The sequence below is a fragment of the Mandrillus leucophaeus genome, unplaced genomic scaffold (assembly GCF_000951045.1).
Source record: "Mandrillus leucophaeus isolate KB7577 unplaced genomic scaffold, Mleu.le_1.0 Scaffold5, whole genome shotgun sequence".
In the NCBI taxonomy this organism is placed as follows: domain Eukaryota; kingdom Metazoa; phylum Chordata; class Mammalia; order Primates; family Cercopithecidae; genus Mandrillus; species Mandrillus leucophaeus.
In genome coordinates this window covers 14,502,568-14,522,095 of record NW_012105364.1, presented here as the reverse complement: position 1 = coordinate 14,522,095, position 19,528 = coordinate 14,502,568, and the positions used below count along the sequence as shown (strand labels likewise).

The 19,528-nt window shown below is 38.5% G+C and overlaps 1 protein-coding gene across 2 annotated transcripts in view; it reads left to right on the top strand.

The window, feature by feature from the left end:
• The first annotated feature begins 400 nt into the window (after positions 1–400).
• The window catches only part of CPED1 (cadherin-like and PC-esterase domain containing 1), a 327,742-nt gene continuing 308,614 nt past the window's right edge, over positions 401–19,528 (top strand). The window contains exons 1-2 of one of the 2 annotated variants that reach the window (XM_011995975.1): positions 401–635; positions 1,114–1,594. In XM_011995975.1, the coding sequence (XP_011851365.1) occupies positions 1,346–1,594 (249 nt within the window). In that variant the 5' untranslated portion in view covers positions 401–635; positions 1,114–1,345. Of the gene's footprint in view, positions 999–1,113; positions 1,595–19,528 lie in introns of both variants that reach the window. The other variant, XM_011995976.1, reaches the window with a different exon arrangement.

Genomic DNA, 19,528 nt, shown 5'->3' with positions numbered 1-19,528 from the left:
TAAGGCACAGAGAGACGACTGAGCTATTCTGGTGCTTGCCGTCTGAGGTCCAGACAGTACTTGTGACCCTCTTATCCTCAGAAGAGTAACCACAATTCCCTGGAGTGAAGAATATCCCAATTCACTCATGGAGTTCACTTTAGTCTCATTCTCGACCTTTGTCACCAGTTGGCTAGGGTATTTGTTTTTCCAATTCTGTGTTAGGAAAAAGAAGTTGCATAGAGGATCAGACATCAGATATGTTTCTAAATTCTGCAGCTCTGGGTGGGCAGCCTCATTTGGGGAAATGCTAGCTGCTGTTTCCAACGTGGGGAAGCCCACAGTTTCGGACCCAGAGCTGACAGCGCTGTTCCAGCAGCCCCCACGGCCAGAGGAACCCGGCCTTAGCTCCGCCCCGCCAGCCCGGCCCGGGTGGCTGCGATGCCGCGGTCCTCTGCTCCCGCCGGGCGTGCAGCGGGCGCGCGCGCGTGTGTGTGTGTGTGTCTGTGTGTGTGTGTGTGTGTGTGTGTGTGTCTGTGTGTGTGTGAGATGAATTGGAGTCATACGACTGGGTGTTTCCTTCCGAGTGGTTTTGATCAGCAATCCATTAGGAAATCATGGAAACTTTTTTTTCTGGCTAAAAGGATGAAAACTGAGTAAGTACATAGAACTTTGAACTTGAGACGGAATGAAACAAATTCAAGCAAAAACCCTGACAGTAACCATGTCCATTCAAACTGCGTATGCCCTTTTTATGTTAAAAGCCGTGAATACTTACAAGACAGTGGGAATTTAAAACTAAATGAAGGGAAGCATACAAAAGGCTGAAAGCAAGACTGCTTTAAAACCGGAGGAAAATTGAGGAACTGCTAAGGCAACCTGGCCTGAGTTCAGCTGTTCGACAGACACTTTGGGTTTTAATCTTTTGCGTTCTTCAATGCTGTTTTCAGACTCCAGATTTACTTTGGTGTTGTTTTCTCTCTTCCTGCAAAGCTGAGGCAGAGTCGGACTCCTTTACTGTGAGTTTAAAGATGTGAAAATAAGGCATTACTGGAAGCAACAGTTTGGCAGCCTGGGATACACTCAGGTTATTCGTTACAACTATTATTATTTGATGTCTTTTTTTAAACTCAGGTCATCCACTTTTGACTGTCATCCATGGAAGAGCTCTTATTAAATGCCTCAGACTTTCGGGACCTATGATTCTTTGGCACAACCCTTTGGAAAATTCTTGAGCAGGGATGAAGCAAACTTGATTGGAATTGTGGAAAAAGAAGACAGATTAATATTTTTTATGCTGACAAAAAAATAGCTGCTATGACTTTTCCCGCAACGTGGACAGGGGCCAAGTGAAGCTGAACTGGTCATGGTCTGTCGCCCAGTGTTCCCTTGTCGTCGGCGATTTTGCCCCCGACCCTTCTTGGTGGGCTTGGTGGTGGCAATCTGTCTGTTCTACCAGACTCTGACCCTCCGAGGGACTCGGAAGCTCACAGCCGCTGCCCCTGGGGCTGTCCCACACACATCCACTGAAACTCAGGCAAGCAGATGCAAGAAAGGATTCTCTCAGGACACACAGTGCTTCCTTCTCTCTGGTAATGCCCAGGAAACCAGAAAGGTAAGACTCTCATAAGCCTAATGGAGACAGTTTCTGCAAAGACAGCAATCTGCCTCTGTCCTTTCTATAAAACTAAAATTAACTTCCATGAGCTCTGAAAGGGATCCAGAGTGTAAACAGCCTAGAGAGTGACCTGATGACAGGGAAACACGTTACGTAAGCTTCAACTTCTTATAGTTACTTCCAGAAAGTTCTGGCCTTACTTTGTCTCTTAGGATTTCACTTCATTTCAGTAGAATGAAGTAGACAGTTTGGAGGAGGCGTAAAATGATGTGGATTCTTTCTACAATGTCAGGATTCTAAGAGATCTGAGGATTTACAATTCGAAAACATAAATCAAAGATTCAAAAACTTTTATAAACTTTGAGTGTCTCTTTTCTCAAGGCGGTCAGTATGAGTGCCCAGACCATTCCAGACTCAAAGATTCTCCAAAGTTTCATTTTGTAACTAGCTAGATCGATTCTTAATTGGTGACCACATTTCTAAAGCAATATATTTACTTCAAAAGTATTTAAAATAATAGTATAATATGTTTCTTCAAAAGAATTGATACACTGTGTTTTATTGTTTATAGGATCAGGGAAATACAGATTATTCTATATTTATTCTATTCAGATAAACTTACTAATCTTACTCGTCAAATGTTGAAAAAAAAACACAAACAGCCCACAAAGTAACACAGGATTTCTATTTTAATATACCACTCTCCTCATGCCTATCAGTGAAATAATGACCTATAAAATAGTCAAGTGTAAAACAGAACATGAACAAAGAAAAAAAAATGCACGCAAAAAAAATCATGGTGGCAAAGCTACTAAATTTTATGTTACAACAAGTAGTATTGTAGCAACATAATTGAGGGCTCTGTAAGTAGCATCTTATACCTACAGTAGATTCTGGTCGATCTTATGATGCCGGTTACCATTTGAAGTAGAATTTCCACTTGAACACCAGCTCTGTTGCTACCGTTATTGCCAAAACCTCCACAATTGACCAGCACCACTTGTTTTAAAAACCCTTTTATTTATTTTGTTTCAGACTACTGTCCTGTGAGACAGGTACAGTAGATATGATTGTTATCATTTTATGAACAAGGAGCCTGACACTCAGTGCCATTTAGGTAGGCCACATGGTTAGCATTATGACAGGATGCATCCCCAGAGCAATAGCTATCAAGCTGCTTAGTTCCTACTGCAGGGCTGATGCTCTAAAGAAAAGTAAAATCAAAGCCCTTGTAATAATTTTTGAAACCACAACTACAAAAACTTATTGAAATACAAAATAACGTTAAGTTAAAACAAAGAAAATTTGAAACTTTTAAGTGACTTCATTTGTTATCCGTAATGCCAAGAAACATCTTGACCAAGAACTATCTTATGACAAAGAATAGTGGATAATATAAGTTGGAACACTTTAAAATGAAAACTGCAACTGAAATTCTACAGCTACTTTTAGGCACAGTAAAGTGATTGAAGAATGTGTATTTTTGTTGTTGTTGTTCCTTTACACTAGCATTAACTTTTTTTTTTTGTTTCCTGAATACATCACAGTCAAAATGGATGTAAATTGTGACTGTTAAAGTCATTTCTTGTTAGTTTCTAATATTGAGAAATGCAATTTCTTCAAAAATATTTGAGATAGTCTTGCTCTTATTAAATGCCTAAAATTTTTGCTGAGAATTTTGGATGAAAAGATTTTATTCATGAACTTACAGCTTTCTTATTCCCCTCCTTCGCTCTGTGTGATTCCTGCTTTGTTTGTAATTTAGGCATATGTTAGCTGTTATTTGTGGGCTGTCATAGAAAATTCTATTTCAACTTTGAATCTCCTACTACTTATAAACCATCTGAAACTTACTGGCTGCTGGTGTAAAACATTCACTTGAGAATTTTCTTCACCAAAAATGCCAAACACATGTTGAATTTGGTTTACAAATGATTCACAGTCTTAAGTATTTTAACTATAAGCAAGATTCTAAATTTACAATTAAGTTCAGGAGCCCAGTGGATATGAAAAGTAGATTTCCAAACATTAGCCATGTCACTCCATGTTTAACCTATGCCAGCCCCTGGTTTAAAGCCACTTTTTATTTGAGGCAGAAAGGAAGCGAGAAAGAAAGTATCATACACATGTTAATTAAAACCAGACACAAATTAATTCTACTTATAGTATATGTTTTGAAAAAAGAGTCAAATCATACTCCAATTTAAATTATTAGATATTCTTTCAGATGGCTAAAATGAAGAGAGAAAACCTTTGGGATCAATATATTGATCATTTTCTAAAGTAACTATTTGTGAAGTTCATTTTAAAAAGCTGATTAGATGCTATATAGGTTTCCTGAAAACCTAGAATTAGCTTTGAGGCATTTTATAGAAGTAGCATTATTTCTATCTGTAAATTTTGGATTTTGTTATTACTTTTATTTAGTCAAATCTTTGCTTTAAGTGTTTTTAAAAGTTACTTAAAGCAGCTGATTTTGACCTAGGGTTCATGGATTCCAGAATGTATTTAGATGTATAAAATGTATACATCCAGGCATTTTATGCAAAATACTATATATGTAGGTGTATGTGCAGATCTTTGCGGGGGAAATTATAGATTTCTGTCAGGTACTCAGAACTAAAAACATCCTAAGAACCACCACAAATGCTTAACAACCAGTATGTTTACATGTTAAACTAACTGCCCCTCCAAGATGTGTAAATTGGATCTAGATTTAAAAACCTAAAATGGAAAAAATCATAATTAAAGACTTCGACTGAGCATATTAGAACAAGTGTTTCAGTGAATGTTTTAGTGTTTGCAGGGATAAACATTCAGAAACCAAAGTAAATATACAGAAATAAAAACTTCTTGGATCAGAGTTTTTATTCATTGACTAAGTAATACATATTGCCCAGTCTTTTTTGTTGCAGTTATGTCTATGAGAAGACCTTTGGTACTTTATCAGCCTCCTAATGAAAGGTTCTGTACTACCAAATATTTGATCATGGGTGACTTTACCCTGCACACTTTTACACATGGGATCTGATTCAATGTGTAAAGCTGTTTTCAGTATGGATTGAAATCATGGTATAGTATATGCCAACTTTCCATAGTGAGGAAGTACTCTCCCTCTTTCTTGCCAAACTTTAATTCATTTTTCCATTTGAATAATCCAAAGGGCTTGGCTAAGCAGATGCATTTTTGTCACTTCTTCAGAGTTTTCTCCCAACATCAGTAGTCTGAATATTGCCTGACAATCTGCCAAGTCTTAAAATTATTTCAATTTAATATAGAAACATAGATGTGTTGTCTTCATCAAAGTAGGTCACTCAATAGATTTATCTATTTTTATAGCATCTAACACTTTAACATTTCATAACACAGGAAGCATATTAAATTATAAACAGAAACAATGAAAGAAAATCTCCTTAGTATATGCTCCTTTAATGGAAACTTTGCTATTTGGGGAATACATTTATACTCACCATAGCCATGTGTTTCTGATTACCTCCTGTTGATGGCTCCAAAATGAGAACTACTATTTTGTTGACTGTTGCTTGACTATTCAATTTCCATATCTTCTTGACTCTCCCTTCTCTTTCTGTGACTGTTCTATATGACATTTGCTTTCTCAAGGATCCAAACACAGCTCAATGCAAATAGGTGGATGTTCTCATTGAAAATGATCTAATTAATCTTGTTTGCAATTCTAATAGTAAATAATATATTTAACATTTGAAAATTTCTTAAAAATTCCTTACTTGGCCCAGGTTTTCTAGAAATAGAACTGGAGGCAAATACTTGCATGCTAACACTTTATTAGAGAATGCAATCTCAGGAACACAAGAGTGAGGAAAGAACAGAGAAGGGAGAGCAAACACAAGGGAGTACATTATTGCAAATCATTTCCAGAGAGGCTTTCTTCAGCTACCACGTCACAGTGCAGGTGCTGGACAAAAGGAGCAGAAAGGGCAAGCAGTTTATCTCCTGATATCTTCTCCTGCCTTTTATTGATTGGAGTCCCTCTCATCGTACTTACAGGTTGAGTTATTTGGCTTCTCAGGGCAGCCACTAGAGAAGCTAGCCCCTGGATGGGTGTCATCCTGCAGGTGCAAAGGTGAGGTGGACCCTCCTTTTCAATCAGTACTGTGAGTAGGAGCTTCCAGGTCTGTGAAAACACTGTCCTTGGTTTGATGACCACAACAATGGCAAGTAATGCCCACTAGAGGGGTAGATGAGGCAATGTGATCTACTCACTACTGAGACAGTAGTTTGATAATTTTGCTTTCTAGAAATCCACCAAAAATCCAGCAAAACTGCTCGCAGTCTTGGGAAGAGGCCTTTCTTATTTTATATAAAAATTTTGTAGTTATCTCACTGAGAATCCTTCTCTTCAACTAAAAAATATCCCCCACAGAACCTTGCTTCATCTCTACCCTTTCTCCTCCTGATACCTTTCATTTATTCATTCTTTTCATTCATTTAGTACATATTTATTGAACAATTTGTGTGTATTAGCCTCTTTATGAGATGCTACTGATACAGGAATACAAGCTTCTGTGAGACAGACAAGTAAATTAACACGGTGGTAGGAAACTGATAATTACAAGATGACTTTTTGAATGTTGGGAAGGAACTAGAGAGGGTAGAGAAAGAAAAAAGTATTACATGCAGAATAGCCCACATATGCAAATAAGAAATGAAATAGCTGGATACCCTGATACATTTGGGGAATTCAAAGTATTTGTTATGCTGTGTGTGTGTGTGTGTGTGTGTGTGTGTGTGTGTATGTGCGTGTGTGTTGTTGTTGTTGTTACTGATGGAAGCAGGAAGGCAAATACACAAAGTAGAAAATTCAGCAGGGTCTGGATGTTGGAAACGTGCACATGATAAGGAGTCTGGATTCTATTCCAAAGGCAACAGAGAATCCCTGAAGAATGTTAAGCAAAGACTGGCATAAATAGATTAGTGTATTAGAGAGAACAGTACGAGCACACATTGCAGAATGGACTGGAGTAGAATTGAAGGCAGGAAGACCAGTTGGTAAGCGTTTCAAAATGCCTCTTCTTTGCCAAATCTTACTTTCCACGTGTGTTCTTGAACACCCCCTTTTCAACCTTTTCCAAAATTGGCTCCACAGTTACCCTCTATTACTTATAATATTGCCAATTCCAAATCTTACTCCTGCCAGCAAACATGTGTAGAACTAATAAACCAGTAAGCTTTCTTCGTACCTGGCAATCAACCTAATACAATATGCTCCCTGTCTCTCTACTTCCCTTCGGAGAAACTGTAACTGGTTCTCTTTGCATGTACTTCCTGGTCACCCCTCCCCATTCCTTATCCTTTGCATTTGGTCATTTCTATTGAAAGCTCTCTTGGTGAACCCCTTACTACCAAATCTAATGATCTATTTTCAATATACGTCCTTCTTCTCTGAGGCATCTTCTGCTATTTGGAAGTGATTCTTTCTTGAAATTTCCTTTTTGAATTCCACAACACAACAAAGTTATTCTGAAAAACTTGTGGTCTCCTTTCAAGTTCATTTCCTCTCTCCGATGACACAGGTAGACATTTCCAACCTTAGGCTCTTGGAACTTCGCCTTGTTTTATACTTTTCCTTGATGAATGTATCAATTTTGCCTATTGTTAATTTTTGCCCTTGGGCAGATGACGTATCACCTACCTCTTCAAATTCCTGTTACCTTTTTCTAGAATATTATAAAATACTACACAAATGTAAATAATTTATTTCACAAACTTCATGCCCAAATCAATGATTCCTGTTAACCTCCCTATTTCCATGAATAGGACCTGACACCCAACCACCATTTTCCTAGATGCATAGGTTTTACACCTTTGGTATTTCTTGCTCCTTCCCCATACCTTGCTCCTCACCAAATCCATCTGGCCTGGCTCCTTACCAAATCTGAGACCTGCCACTGAGCCACATGGCCAGCTCCAAATTAGAAAGGCTACAACATTCTTCAGGTTTTTCTCCTCCTCCTCCTCCTCCTCCTCCTCCTCCTTCTTCTTCTTCAGTAAGTCTGGGAGTGGTGGCTCACATCTGTAATCCTAGCACTTTGGGAGGCTGAGCCGTGAGGATCACGTAAGTCCAGGAGTTCAAGACCAGCCTAGGCAAAATAGGGAGAGCTTATCTCCACAAAATTTTTTAAAAAAATTAGCTGAGATTGATGGCATGTGCCTGGAGCCCCAGCTACTCAAGAAGCTGAGGTGGGAGGATTGCTTGAGCCTGGGATGTCGAGGCTGCAGTGACCTGTGATCGTGCCATTGCACTCCAGCCTAGGTGACAGAGCAAGCTCCTGTCAAAAAAAACACAAAAAAACAAATTATCCTAAAAATTTTTTAATAGAGGTAAAAAACCCCATATATTATAAAATTTACCCTCTTAACCATTTGTAAGTATATAGTTAAGTAGTATTAATCATATTTACATTGTTGTATAAAGTCCAAAACATTCTTGCCTTGTTCACAGCCCTTATTCAGAAACATTAGTCTCAACCAGCTTGCATGTTGCTTCCTCTTCTCCTTGGCATCTGGCCCAGATCTAGATTTCCTCCTCGTGGTTTATATATTGCCTGTAGACATGGTGCTCCTTTTTTAGCTCTAACTTGTAATTTCTCTCTGGGACCATGCTGTGCATTTAGCCCTTTATTATACTATTATAATTTTAGTAAATATCACATTAGCACAGCCTTTATGGCTATGTAAAGTGGAATTTTCTCTGGTCCTCCAAATTAGTTCAAATAAGAGTTCATCAGATTCCAAAATCTTAGCGTCTACCTTCACAATCTCAATGCTGTGCCCTCGTTGTCACTAACCTAGACTCGTTCAGTGATTTAACCAGTTACCCCTCCATCTGCCTGCATATTCTATGCAGTCTGTGCACAGGTCCCATTAATACCTCTGCTGAAAGCCTTCAGGAGTTGTAACACTGGGCGCACTCAATTGAGTAGAAACCACCCTGACCCAGGCATGTTCCAACATACTTTTCTAGCCTTATCTCCACCCTGTCTCTACGTGTAATCCATAATCCAGCCAACAGCCTATTCTCTAAACTCCCACATCTCTCCTTCTGTCAGGAGTCTCCTCCAGGGAGCCTACCCTAGTCAATGCCTCTAGAAATCTTCATGATCATTCTTAAAACTTTCAAGAACCTATGAAGTTTCACCTCCTTCATCATAGCAGCCCTTATCTCCATAAATGGATGTGTGCTTAAACATCCCTAATAACACTTATGTTTCATTGTAAGTATTTATAAATGAAGGAACATTAGAATGTTAGAACTGCAAATAAGTTAGAGATAATTAAGTTCAACATCTTTTTTAAGTGAAGAGAACGAAGGCCACAGAAAGAAAGTGGCTCTCTCAAAGTAACATAATAAGTTGATAGTGAGGACAGGAATGGACTGAGACCTATGTCCTTTCTATTTTATTATAGCCCCATATGCTACCTCCATTCATTGGTATTATGGTCGAATTGTGTACCCCATCCCTGAAAAGATATGTTGAAGCCCTAAACTCCAGTACCTCGGAATGTGACCTTACTTGGAAATAGGGTTATCGCAGATACAATTAGTTAAGGTGAGGCCACACTGGAGTAAAGTGGCCCCTAATCCAATATGACTGGTGATATAAAAAGATGGTAGACAGGGCGTGGTGGCTCACACCTGCAATCCCAGCTTTGGAAAGCTGAGATTTGGAAGGGTGGATCACTTGAGGTCAGGAGTTCAAGATCAGCCTGGCCAACATGGCGAAACCCCGTTTCTACTAAAAATACAAAAAATTAGCTGGATATGATGGCGGGCACCTGTAATTCCAGCTACTCAGTAGGCTGAGACAGGAGAATCACTTGAACCCAGGAGGCAGAGGTTGCAGTGAGCTGAGATCATGCCACTGCACATCAGCCTGGGTAACAAGAGTGAAATTAGATCTCGAAAATAATAATAATAATAATAAAATAAAAAATAAAAAGAAGAGGACAACATAGGAAGACAGAGACACACAGGGAGAATGTCATGTAATGTTGAAGGCAGAGATTGGAGTCATGCAGCTGCACATTGAAGGACACCAAAGATTGTGGCAAACCCCCAGAAACTCGAGAGTCAAGGAAGGATTCCACCACAAGTTTCAGAGGAACTGCTGACACTGTTATTTCAGGCTTCTAGCCTCCAGAATTATGAGATTTAGTAAGTAAGCTTTTCTTGTTTTAAACCATCCAGCTTTGTTACAGCAGCTCTAGAAAACTAATAAATTTGGGAAGGTAAAATAGTTAAGTACATGATCACTGCATTCAAATTAATACCATTTGTTAACTTGTTCCCTTGGGCACATTTCTTGACCTCTCTAGGATTTAGTTTCCTTACCTGAACATGGATGTATTATCACCAACTCCCCAAGGCTAACATGAGCCTTAAATGAGATAAATCACATGAAGCACTTAAAGTGTCTGGCAGATAGAAAGCACTCAATAAATATTAACTATGAAAATAATTATTATTTAATTTCCTTGAAGACTCACTCATCTCTGTGGACCCTATAGACCCTAACATTTGGCCTTCACAAAGTCAGTGAGCAACAAGTAATTGCTGCAATGAACATAAGTCTTTAGATAAGAAATAATCTGAGATGAAAGCTTTGTTGAGTTTCTCTCTCTATCCCCCAGCCTCTAAGCTGTTGCCTTTTCAAAGTAAAATGAATCTTTTGATTCAAGACCAAACTTAGGGAGGCTGATGTATCAGTCAACGTCAGACTTGCTTATCTATAGGCAAGTCCTTAGTTTTGCGGATTTTTTTTTTTTTTTTTTTTAAATCTGAGCTGCTGAGATGAACAGCATGTTATAGCTGGGGATGGGGAGGAGTGAGCTGAGTGCAGATAGGAGGGAAGAGATTAAGATTTTGGACCCTGAGTAACATATCTATTCATTTGTTTATCGTGTCTTTCTGGATGGAATATAAGCTCCTTCAGATCAAATACTTTATTTATTGGTTTACTGCTACATCCCCAGTGTCAGAATAGTCTCTGATACATAGTGAGGATTGAATAAATATTCAGTCGATAAATGAATAAATAAATGAATGATGAATTTCAACTTGCCAACTCTAGAGCAGGGCAACATATGAGAGGAACTCCTTCTCCTTCTTTTCTGTCTCTTGCTGGACTCAAAAGTCCTCCACTTCTCCTTCTTCCTACACAAATATCCCTTGATCTCTTTACTGTACTCTCTCTTAGACTTCTGGCTAATGGTAATCATCATGCCATTTCTACATTAAAGTTGATTAATTATCTTTGATTAACTATCATTGATTTCTCTTGTTATCATCAGCTCCTTTGTCTCATTGAAATCCTTAGCCTATAGACATTCTCAGGTATCTACCATAATAATAATAAAAATAACATCCTTTCCTAATCATTGTGCCTTTCTAATTACATCTCTTCTTTCTTACCCTCATTGTCACCATCATCTAACCTCTATTTCTGTTAAGGAATTTCCATTTTTAACAGATTGATCCTACCTAAAATTGAACCATTCCTTTTCTACATTTTTATATTGTAACTGGATTGGAAAATGTAGATTTTAAAATCTTGCTGATGGAATTTAAGCACAGGAATTTATGTATAGGAGGCTTTCAAGAGATGTTGTCAACGTACTAACAGGTATGCAACTTTCAGAGAATTAGTTAGGCTGCCTGATGAGCATTTAATGCTTGTGAGCTTATCTGAGACAGTTGATTAGAGCAATGTTAAATTTTTGTAATGAAATATGCATGTGGGTAAAAAATTGCTCATACTGAGAGAATTTAAACAAATTCAAATTTGTTTACATTAGATACATTTTAATGAAGTCTTGATGAAGCTCAAATTTAAACAAGAAGTTATTTTTAATGTCATATGTATCAAAGAATTAATCATTTTGTAAGTGTCATTCTCTCTTGTTTTTCAGATAGTGGCAGGAGCTTCTGCTTCTTTTCCCTCTATGCAGTTATGTTTCTTGTTTTAATGGAATTAAAATTCATATAAGATAAACTCTCTGAAATGGAAACCACTAGATACACTGACATTATAAAAAGTGCTTCCTGTTATCAACTCTGAGTCTGTGGCCTTTTGGGGTGAAAGGAATGTTTTGGTTTCGTTTTTCCCCTTGGCTTCCTTTAGATATTTTTTCCAAGGGATCTGTTCTCACTAAAAGAATGAACTCATGTTCTAACATAGGATTTATGTTCTGTGGCAGAAACTACACCAAATTTGGAAATTTGCAAGGTAAACAGAACTTTGTCAACTTTTGCACTTTTTGGAGACTTGCTCAAAATGTAAAATTAAGCATTTTGACTTATCATGTATAGAGTTCGGAAAGAAATATGACAATAAAAGACTGAGTCGGCTATGTATAATGATCTTAAAAGAGTTTATTCAGCTTTCAATTAAATTCACTAATAGAGGCTAGGCATATTTATGATCCAAAATAATAGATGGATCAAAATAATTATTAAAAAGAGCACATGGATTTGGCAGCGCAGAATGGGCCTTATCATGTTCCTTGACATATAACTACCTTTAGTGTCCCTAATCTTTATCTGGGGGTTCTCAATAGGAACCCCTACCAGTTCATTTATGGTGCAGCCCTATCAGAGTAACTTGGTAAAAGGGAAGCTCTGCAACTCTGCATATTACTGTTGAGAATAGATCTTACAATCTCCAGCACAGCTTTCAATCTCAAGCCTGTTAAGTACCTTGAATAAGAAGCCTCACAGATCTTGGATATGTTGTGGAATACATTGGTCCAAATTCCAGCTTTATCTTAGCTATGGGACAATTGGCAAATTTTATCCACATTTTAAAATCCTCAGTTCTCTTATTGGAAAATGGAGCTAACCCCTATTTTTGGAAACTGAATAAAATCATATGTTTGAAAGCATCGAGCATGGTGGTTGGCCAGAGTTAATGTTCAGTAAGTATTATGTGTGTCCTTTCTTCCCCTGAGAAGCTGGATTTAAGCTCTGATCTCAAAAACAAGCACTTGGTATAGGTTACATTATATTTGCTTCAATAATGCATATATAGTAGGCATTTTTTATTATCACCCTGTGTTTTCTTCAGTACATTTATTTTGCTCAGGTAAATGTTTAAAGCTGCCTGTCCATTTTCCCCTTTGACACCTATAGATACAGTCAAATGCAAGCATATTCCACGGGCTTTCCAGGGATATGCATAATGCTTCTTTATCTGCTCAAGAAAGTCACTTTGACTGCCAGGAGTCAGAATGCAACATATCTTCCCTCGTTTATGAAACATAAATTATTCACAAATGTTGATATTTTAGTTCTTTTCATAGCCAATTTCTTGTAACATACGTCACAGCTGATCTTGACAAATTCAAGCTGGTAATTGCTGACCTAAGCATATTTTGAGTATGCTTGAGAGAGGGATTTCAGGTATCCAATCTAGGAAGAGAGAGTCAGGTGGAGGAAGAAGCCTGATAGTAATGTATGACAATGGGAAGAAAATGGAATTTGCTTAAAAAATAATATTACTCCAGGGTCATGATATTTCTTATTTCTTTTGGCATAGGACAAAGAAGGTGGTGTTAGGGTGGTGGTGCAGACTTCTAGAAACCACCAGAACAACCTGTTAAAAGTTCATGTGTCTGAAACAGATCCTGCTGTGACCCATTCACCCTTTCCAAGAGAAAGGGAAATTACCCGGGACTGAAATGGGGAATCCCAGTTTCCATTATGAAGAGTTGAATGACCGTGGACAAGTGACTTCCTTGGGTTTTGTTTTCCTAGTCTGTGGTCCAGGATCAAAATGCCTGTCACAGAGGTGCTATGGGACCTAATTAGACACTTTAGCTGAGAGTACTTTGAAAAGCATTGAGATTATAAAAGACTGAGGAATACATATTTTCATATCCAAAAGAATGATATCATTAAACTATTCTCATTGCATTTGGTGCCTCTTGGGAAAAGAAGAGAGATTATATGTATATCTCTCACAAATGTGATTACTGGAAACACTCTTCATTAAAAATTTATAGTATAGTGTGCTATACAAATGCCAAGTTATAAAGTTATGTTTCAAAATGCCACTAGGAGTCCAAAATAGTGCTGCTACAATTGAGTTTCCTCTTGGTGTTTCACTATTTCTTTAACAAGCAATAGGAAGTATAATAGCATTCCAATAGCTACGGCCCAAAGCCTACTTCTTCCCTGGTGGAAAATCTAGTATTAATTTAGCCAAAGTGCACAAATGCTTCAGGAAAAATGGAACAGGATATTAACTTTTCTATAGCAGTGAAGGAACTACCCGACCCTAGCAAAGCATCAGTCAGAAAGTTGACTTTCATACTGAGCAGTAAATCTTCCCTACTGGACACACCCAGAGGGCAGAAGTGATTTTGAATGTTTCCCTTTACTCCCCTCTCTGTTATTATCTTTAAGAACTATCCTTTTTTCTGAATAAACAGTGAAAACATTAATAACATACCTGAAACTCCCAATTGTACAAGCTAAACCTACTTATCTAAGTATTTTAGAACTATATAAGCTATTTTAAAAGCAGATAGGTTTGAGGCAGAGTTAGTTTTCTTGTGGGGGAGTATATGAGGATAGGGAAGAAAGGAGGTGAGTGTACTATGTTTCTTAAAAAAAAAACACTGATTAAAGCATGACCATGTTTGCTTTTAACAAACTTATTTTGCTGGAGAGCAGATAAACTCTTCAGCATATGTTGTGGAAACATATTCTGTCAGACATATAAACTTCAAAAGCTAGAATTGTCTCCTATTTTTCTTGTAAAATAATATCTTAAAAGGAAGCCCCTTTTCTGGGATATAAATAGGAGTATGTCTCGTTATCCAATAATATGTACGTAATCCTAAGCACATTTCCAAAGTAACCAAACATTTATAGTAATGTAACCATACCCTGTGAAATCTAGCATTAAACAAAACTTTCCAATAAATTACTGTCAGCTGGATCAGGGCAGAGACCAAGTTTACACAATTCCTGGCACATAATATGTTGAATGAATGCATGAATGAGATCTAGTGTAAGTTCATGTTGTGTATTCAGTATAAAACTCTCTGTGGTGGTCAGCAGTCCTTGAATTCTTCTTTTGTACTTTCCTTTCAGCTCTTAAACTCTGATTATTCCCAAACAACGTCCCCACCCAGGTCTTCCTTCATTCAAAAGATGTCTTCACCTCCTGCTTTCCTGAGAAGACCAAAGCAATTTGTTTGACCATCTAAGACATGGTTCCCACTTTAGACCTGACTGATACCTACTGCTAGACCCTTTAAGAATAAACTGGAACTCTAGGAAAGGAAATTCCTTTTCCAGCCAGACACAGAAGAAAGCTAAAAGCTATTCTGCAACACAATTGGTCCCATAAAGAAAGGATTAGAGAGTTTAGGGACTTGAAAACTTGATATCAGTATTAGATGATGTATTATTCCTTCCTTTAGGAAACAGTGCTTATATTTGGGAATTTTAGATATTGACATTTCCTGACAATTTTTGATTGTGGGAGCAAGAAGTTGGCCATCTGATGTTTAAACACTCTAGAATGAATATGTAATTTGGAGATCTCCAGGGTAGAGTTGGGGGACCTCCCAAGGGAAAGCATAGGTGGGAGGGTTCTTGGAGCTCAGTCAGTTTGGAGAAAGGGTTACCCAGGGTTGTCTCAAAGGAGAGCCAAGGTTGCATGTCAGTAATGGCCAGTAAACTGAAAGGACCAGATAAGAAGGCCACGGAGAGTGAATAGGCATGAGGGTAATAAGAGTAAGCAAGAAAAAGAATGAATGCCCAGCTATAAATGTGTGCTGAAGGAAACTTGGTCTACTTCTTTTATGTGGAGTGTGGTGCCTCTTCCCCACATTCTTCTTAACACCGTGGTCACTCCATGAATACGATAAGGCAACATTTCTCTGGGTTTGCCAAGTGCGTGCCTCTATCTTGCAGCCCTTCATTCAACAAGAAGTGGAACAGATCTTTACTGTCCTGGAGATGTAGAGCCACCTGCATGAAGGATATTGCCTATCCATCCTTAGCCATCTGTTCAGCTCAAGGGAGCCCTGGATTTCTGGGGAAAATCCAGATGAACTGGTTGCTACATGCACCTGAATGCCGAGGGGAGAAGGCAGGAGCCAGAGATGCTGTGCATGGGGTTGACAATGTTAAACATTTCAAATGGGCTTAGAACCTATCCTCCTCCTCCAGGGGGTATAAATGTGGTGACTGGACAGGCAGTGGATGGAGAATCTCTTAATCCCCAAATCAGTGCCTGAATTCTACCCTTACATCCGGCAGGTGTTCCATTAGGCTGGACTCTGCCCAGAGGAGGACATGTTTGCTCCGTGCCAGAAAGAGATTCTAGGCCGGCTGCCACAAGTTCGTTCATGATGACCCACTGCAGAACTCTGGGCTGTGTGCATGTGCAGAAGTGAAATGCAAAGGGGACAGCAGAGCTAGGAGGACAACTGAGGTCACAAGCTGGACAGGATGGAGGTGGGAGGATGAGGAACACTTTGTCGTTGGGAAAGTAGATACAGAAGAATGAAAATTGAATGGAGAATGAAAGCAAGGAATTCAGGAATTTGTAGGGGAACACTTGGGAGACCGTAAGACTAGACACTGGTGACTATATTTTCTGAGCCATAAATAGAGAATGTAATGTTTCATAAAGGACTAATATCCTAATGTGTGAATTTATTTATAGAACATTATAACAAAGTAAAAATTAAGTCATATTTAGTTGTACAATTAACAAATGGCCTTTTTTCTGATCCAGTCCCCAAATCTAAGAAGTATGTTCATTGTATGTATGGCATCATGCCCCTATGCATTTTTATAATGATATGTTTGCTCTAACACTGAGTTTTTATCAGAGAATAATCATAGAGATGGAGGCTCATTTAGTATTTTAAAATTATTTAATGTCTCATATATAAACACTACCTTTTCATATCCTACATGTAATTTGACAGAACCCTTATGAAACAATATGATTAAAACTTTAAAGGCTTGTGTTCTCATTGTTCAACTCCCACTTATGAGTGAGAACATGCGGTGTTTGGTTTTCTGTTCCTGTGTTAGTTTGCTGAGAATGATGGTTTCCAGCTTCATCCATGTCCCTGCAAAGGATATGAACTCATCCTTTTTTATGGCTGCATAGTATTCCATGGACTATATGTGCCACATTTTCTTTATCCAGTCTGTCATTGATGGGCGTTTGGGTTGATTCTAATTCTTTGCTATTGTGAGCAGTGCTGCAATAAACACATGTGTGCATGTGTCTTTTTAGTAGAATGATTTATAATCCTTTGGGTATATACCCAGTAACGGGATTGTTGGGTCAAATGGTATTTCTGGGAACATCACACACTGGGGCCTGTCGGCAGGTTGGGGGCTGGGGAGGGATAGCATTAGGAGAAATACCTAATGTAGATGACCAGCTGATGGGTGCAGCAAACTACGATGGCACGTGTATACCTATGTAACAAACCTGCACGTTCCGCACATGTATCCCAGATCTTAAAGTATAATTAAAAAAATTTAGAAACAAACAGAAAAGCTGTTATTTACCATTAAAAAAAAACTTAAAGGCTTTTACTTAAACTATGTTAATTTTTCAACATATTATTTCGTCTGACAATTCTTTAAGATCTATTTCTCTAATAATATCTTACGTTTGTGTGGGACTACATATTTTTGAATGCTTTTGTCTAAACAGAGTCACTCTGGATTCTTACAGTAGCACAAAAAGATGGAAGGTGTCAGTACTCATTTGCAGACAAGGAAAATGAAGTTCATCAAGTGGAACTTCATTAGTGTCAGCTGATCATGAATGGGGTGGAGGGGGTGGGAAATAGAGACTTGAGATTCAGGAGGCTTTGTGTGGTGGCTGGAAAAGCCTCAAACTCAGATTCAGAGTCTCTGGCATCTATGAAAGTGTCTGGTTGACCGCATGATGCTTAGGTACTGATATTGTTGTTGTAATTGCCCCAGTGCTCTTTCCTTTCTGCTATATTGCCTCTGTATGGACTTACTATTTTAAGGCTGAATTGCTGAATTAACTTGTTGTTTTGGCATCAGGGGACAGAGACTTGCTATTATATTAACATTTTTCAAAAGAACAAGGTCTTTCCTTGTCCTCCGCTTGTTATTTCATAATTGTGGATTGTCAATTCTCTTTTTTCTTCATTACGACATCCTTTAACTACTGTTGACACTGTGGTAAGACTCAGAGGGCAATAAGGAACCTCATATAGTCAGCTTAACACCAGCAAAAGCAATCAGGGCTTGGAGATAGAAAAAAAATAACTTCTTCCTCCTGTTAAGCGCTACATGAGTGTCTGAGAAAGAGAGGACAGGGACAGGGGAAGAATCTAAGGAATAGGAAAGCAGAAGGGAAGAGAAGAGATTAAAGAGGGACACAGTCAGGAGTGATTTTCATTGGCTCCAAAATAGGGAATCACATCAAATTGTGTCCAAAAAAAAAAAAAAAAAGCAAGCTACATTCTCTTTGTCTTTTCATTTCAAGTTCTATCTTATTTTCAAGTTCTGTCTTATTCTTACAGACATAATGAAGGAAACTGTCAAGACCACCATCTCTCAGTTATCCCTGTGTTTTTGTAATCTCAGTTGGATCTGTGTTATGTCTGTGAGGTTACAGTAAATAGTAAACTGCTGACCCACAGCTGTGCAACGTGGGTGGCATCTCAAAGGAGCCTTGAAGAGGAGGCTGAAAAAGATGCTTTATACTACTTTTAAAAACAGCTAGAAAAGAGAAAAGGGAAATTTTAGAAGAAGCAGAAGAAGGAAATAGTATAGGTTCCTTCACATTGGTTGAAACGAATGAGCATTCCAGTGGAGGTGGAGGTTGGCAGGCAACAACGAACGCCAGGCACCGGAAGGCAAGAAGTCACAGCTGGTGATCCTAGATATGCACTTGAGGAGAAAAAGCTGTCCTTGTGTTCTTAGTTTTGCCTCTAATTTCTTTCTGCCTCCAAGATTCACCCTATGTGTAGGGGTTAGCCTGGGGAAGGAAGGCGCCTCACTGGAGCCAAAGCTACACCCAGCATGATTCTGCATTTGCTGGAGTTTGAAGCGTTGCGAAACTGTTTAGATTGCAGTTTTTTTTTGTTTTGCAACTTGCACTCTTCCATTCTCCATTCTCTCCTCCTCTCTTCTTGCTTCAGTTACACAGCTCTGTGTTGTACACCTTTTTCAGAAAGGCATCGTATGGTCCCAAAGTTTTGAATGAGAAGAATGGGCATTAAACATTGAGGATACCCAGGAGTTCTCAGAGTTTACCTTCAGATTATATGTTTACTGTTTTACAGATTTGATGGAAAGTCTTCTGGTAAGGAAAACATGACCGATCTCTAAGGTGACAGTGTTTCAAATGTGGACTAAGGCAACTAAGGCATTACAGCATTTATCATTAATTATTTTCTAGACTGGGATGTCCAAGTCAGGGTCTGCCCTGCTGTTCCTTCTGTTTTCTTCTTTTGTGCCTTCTTCCCTTCTAATAGAAACTAGGCTTACAGGCTCCCTTTCTGTTTACTGAGTGTCTTCACGACAAATTAATTTTCCTAAAATTTTCTCTCCAGTACTGGAATGTGTTCATTCTCTGTACCTTAGCTCTCTCTTTCTCAGTTACACGTAGCATTATTTGACCATCCTGTTGCTGCTTCTTTTTGCTCTTTGTACACCAAATCAGGCTCCATAGTACAGAACTCACTGCTCAGGCCCTCACAGTTATCTCTCTTCCCAGGCTTCCCCTGTATGGTTTAATGCCTTCTTAGGGCAGGTCTCAGGCATCCCTCTTATGGCTTAGTGACTCAGGTTACTTTCACTGTTTTCTTTTCTTTTCTTTTCCTTTCTTTCTTTTCTTTCTTTCTTTCTTTCTTTCTTTCTTTCTTTCT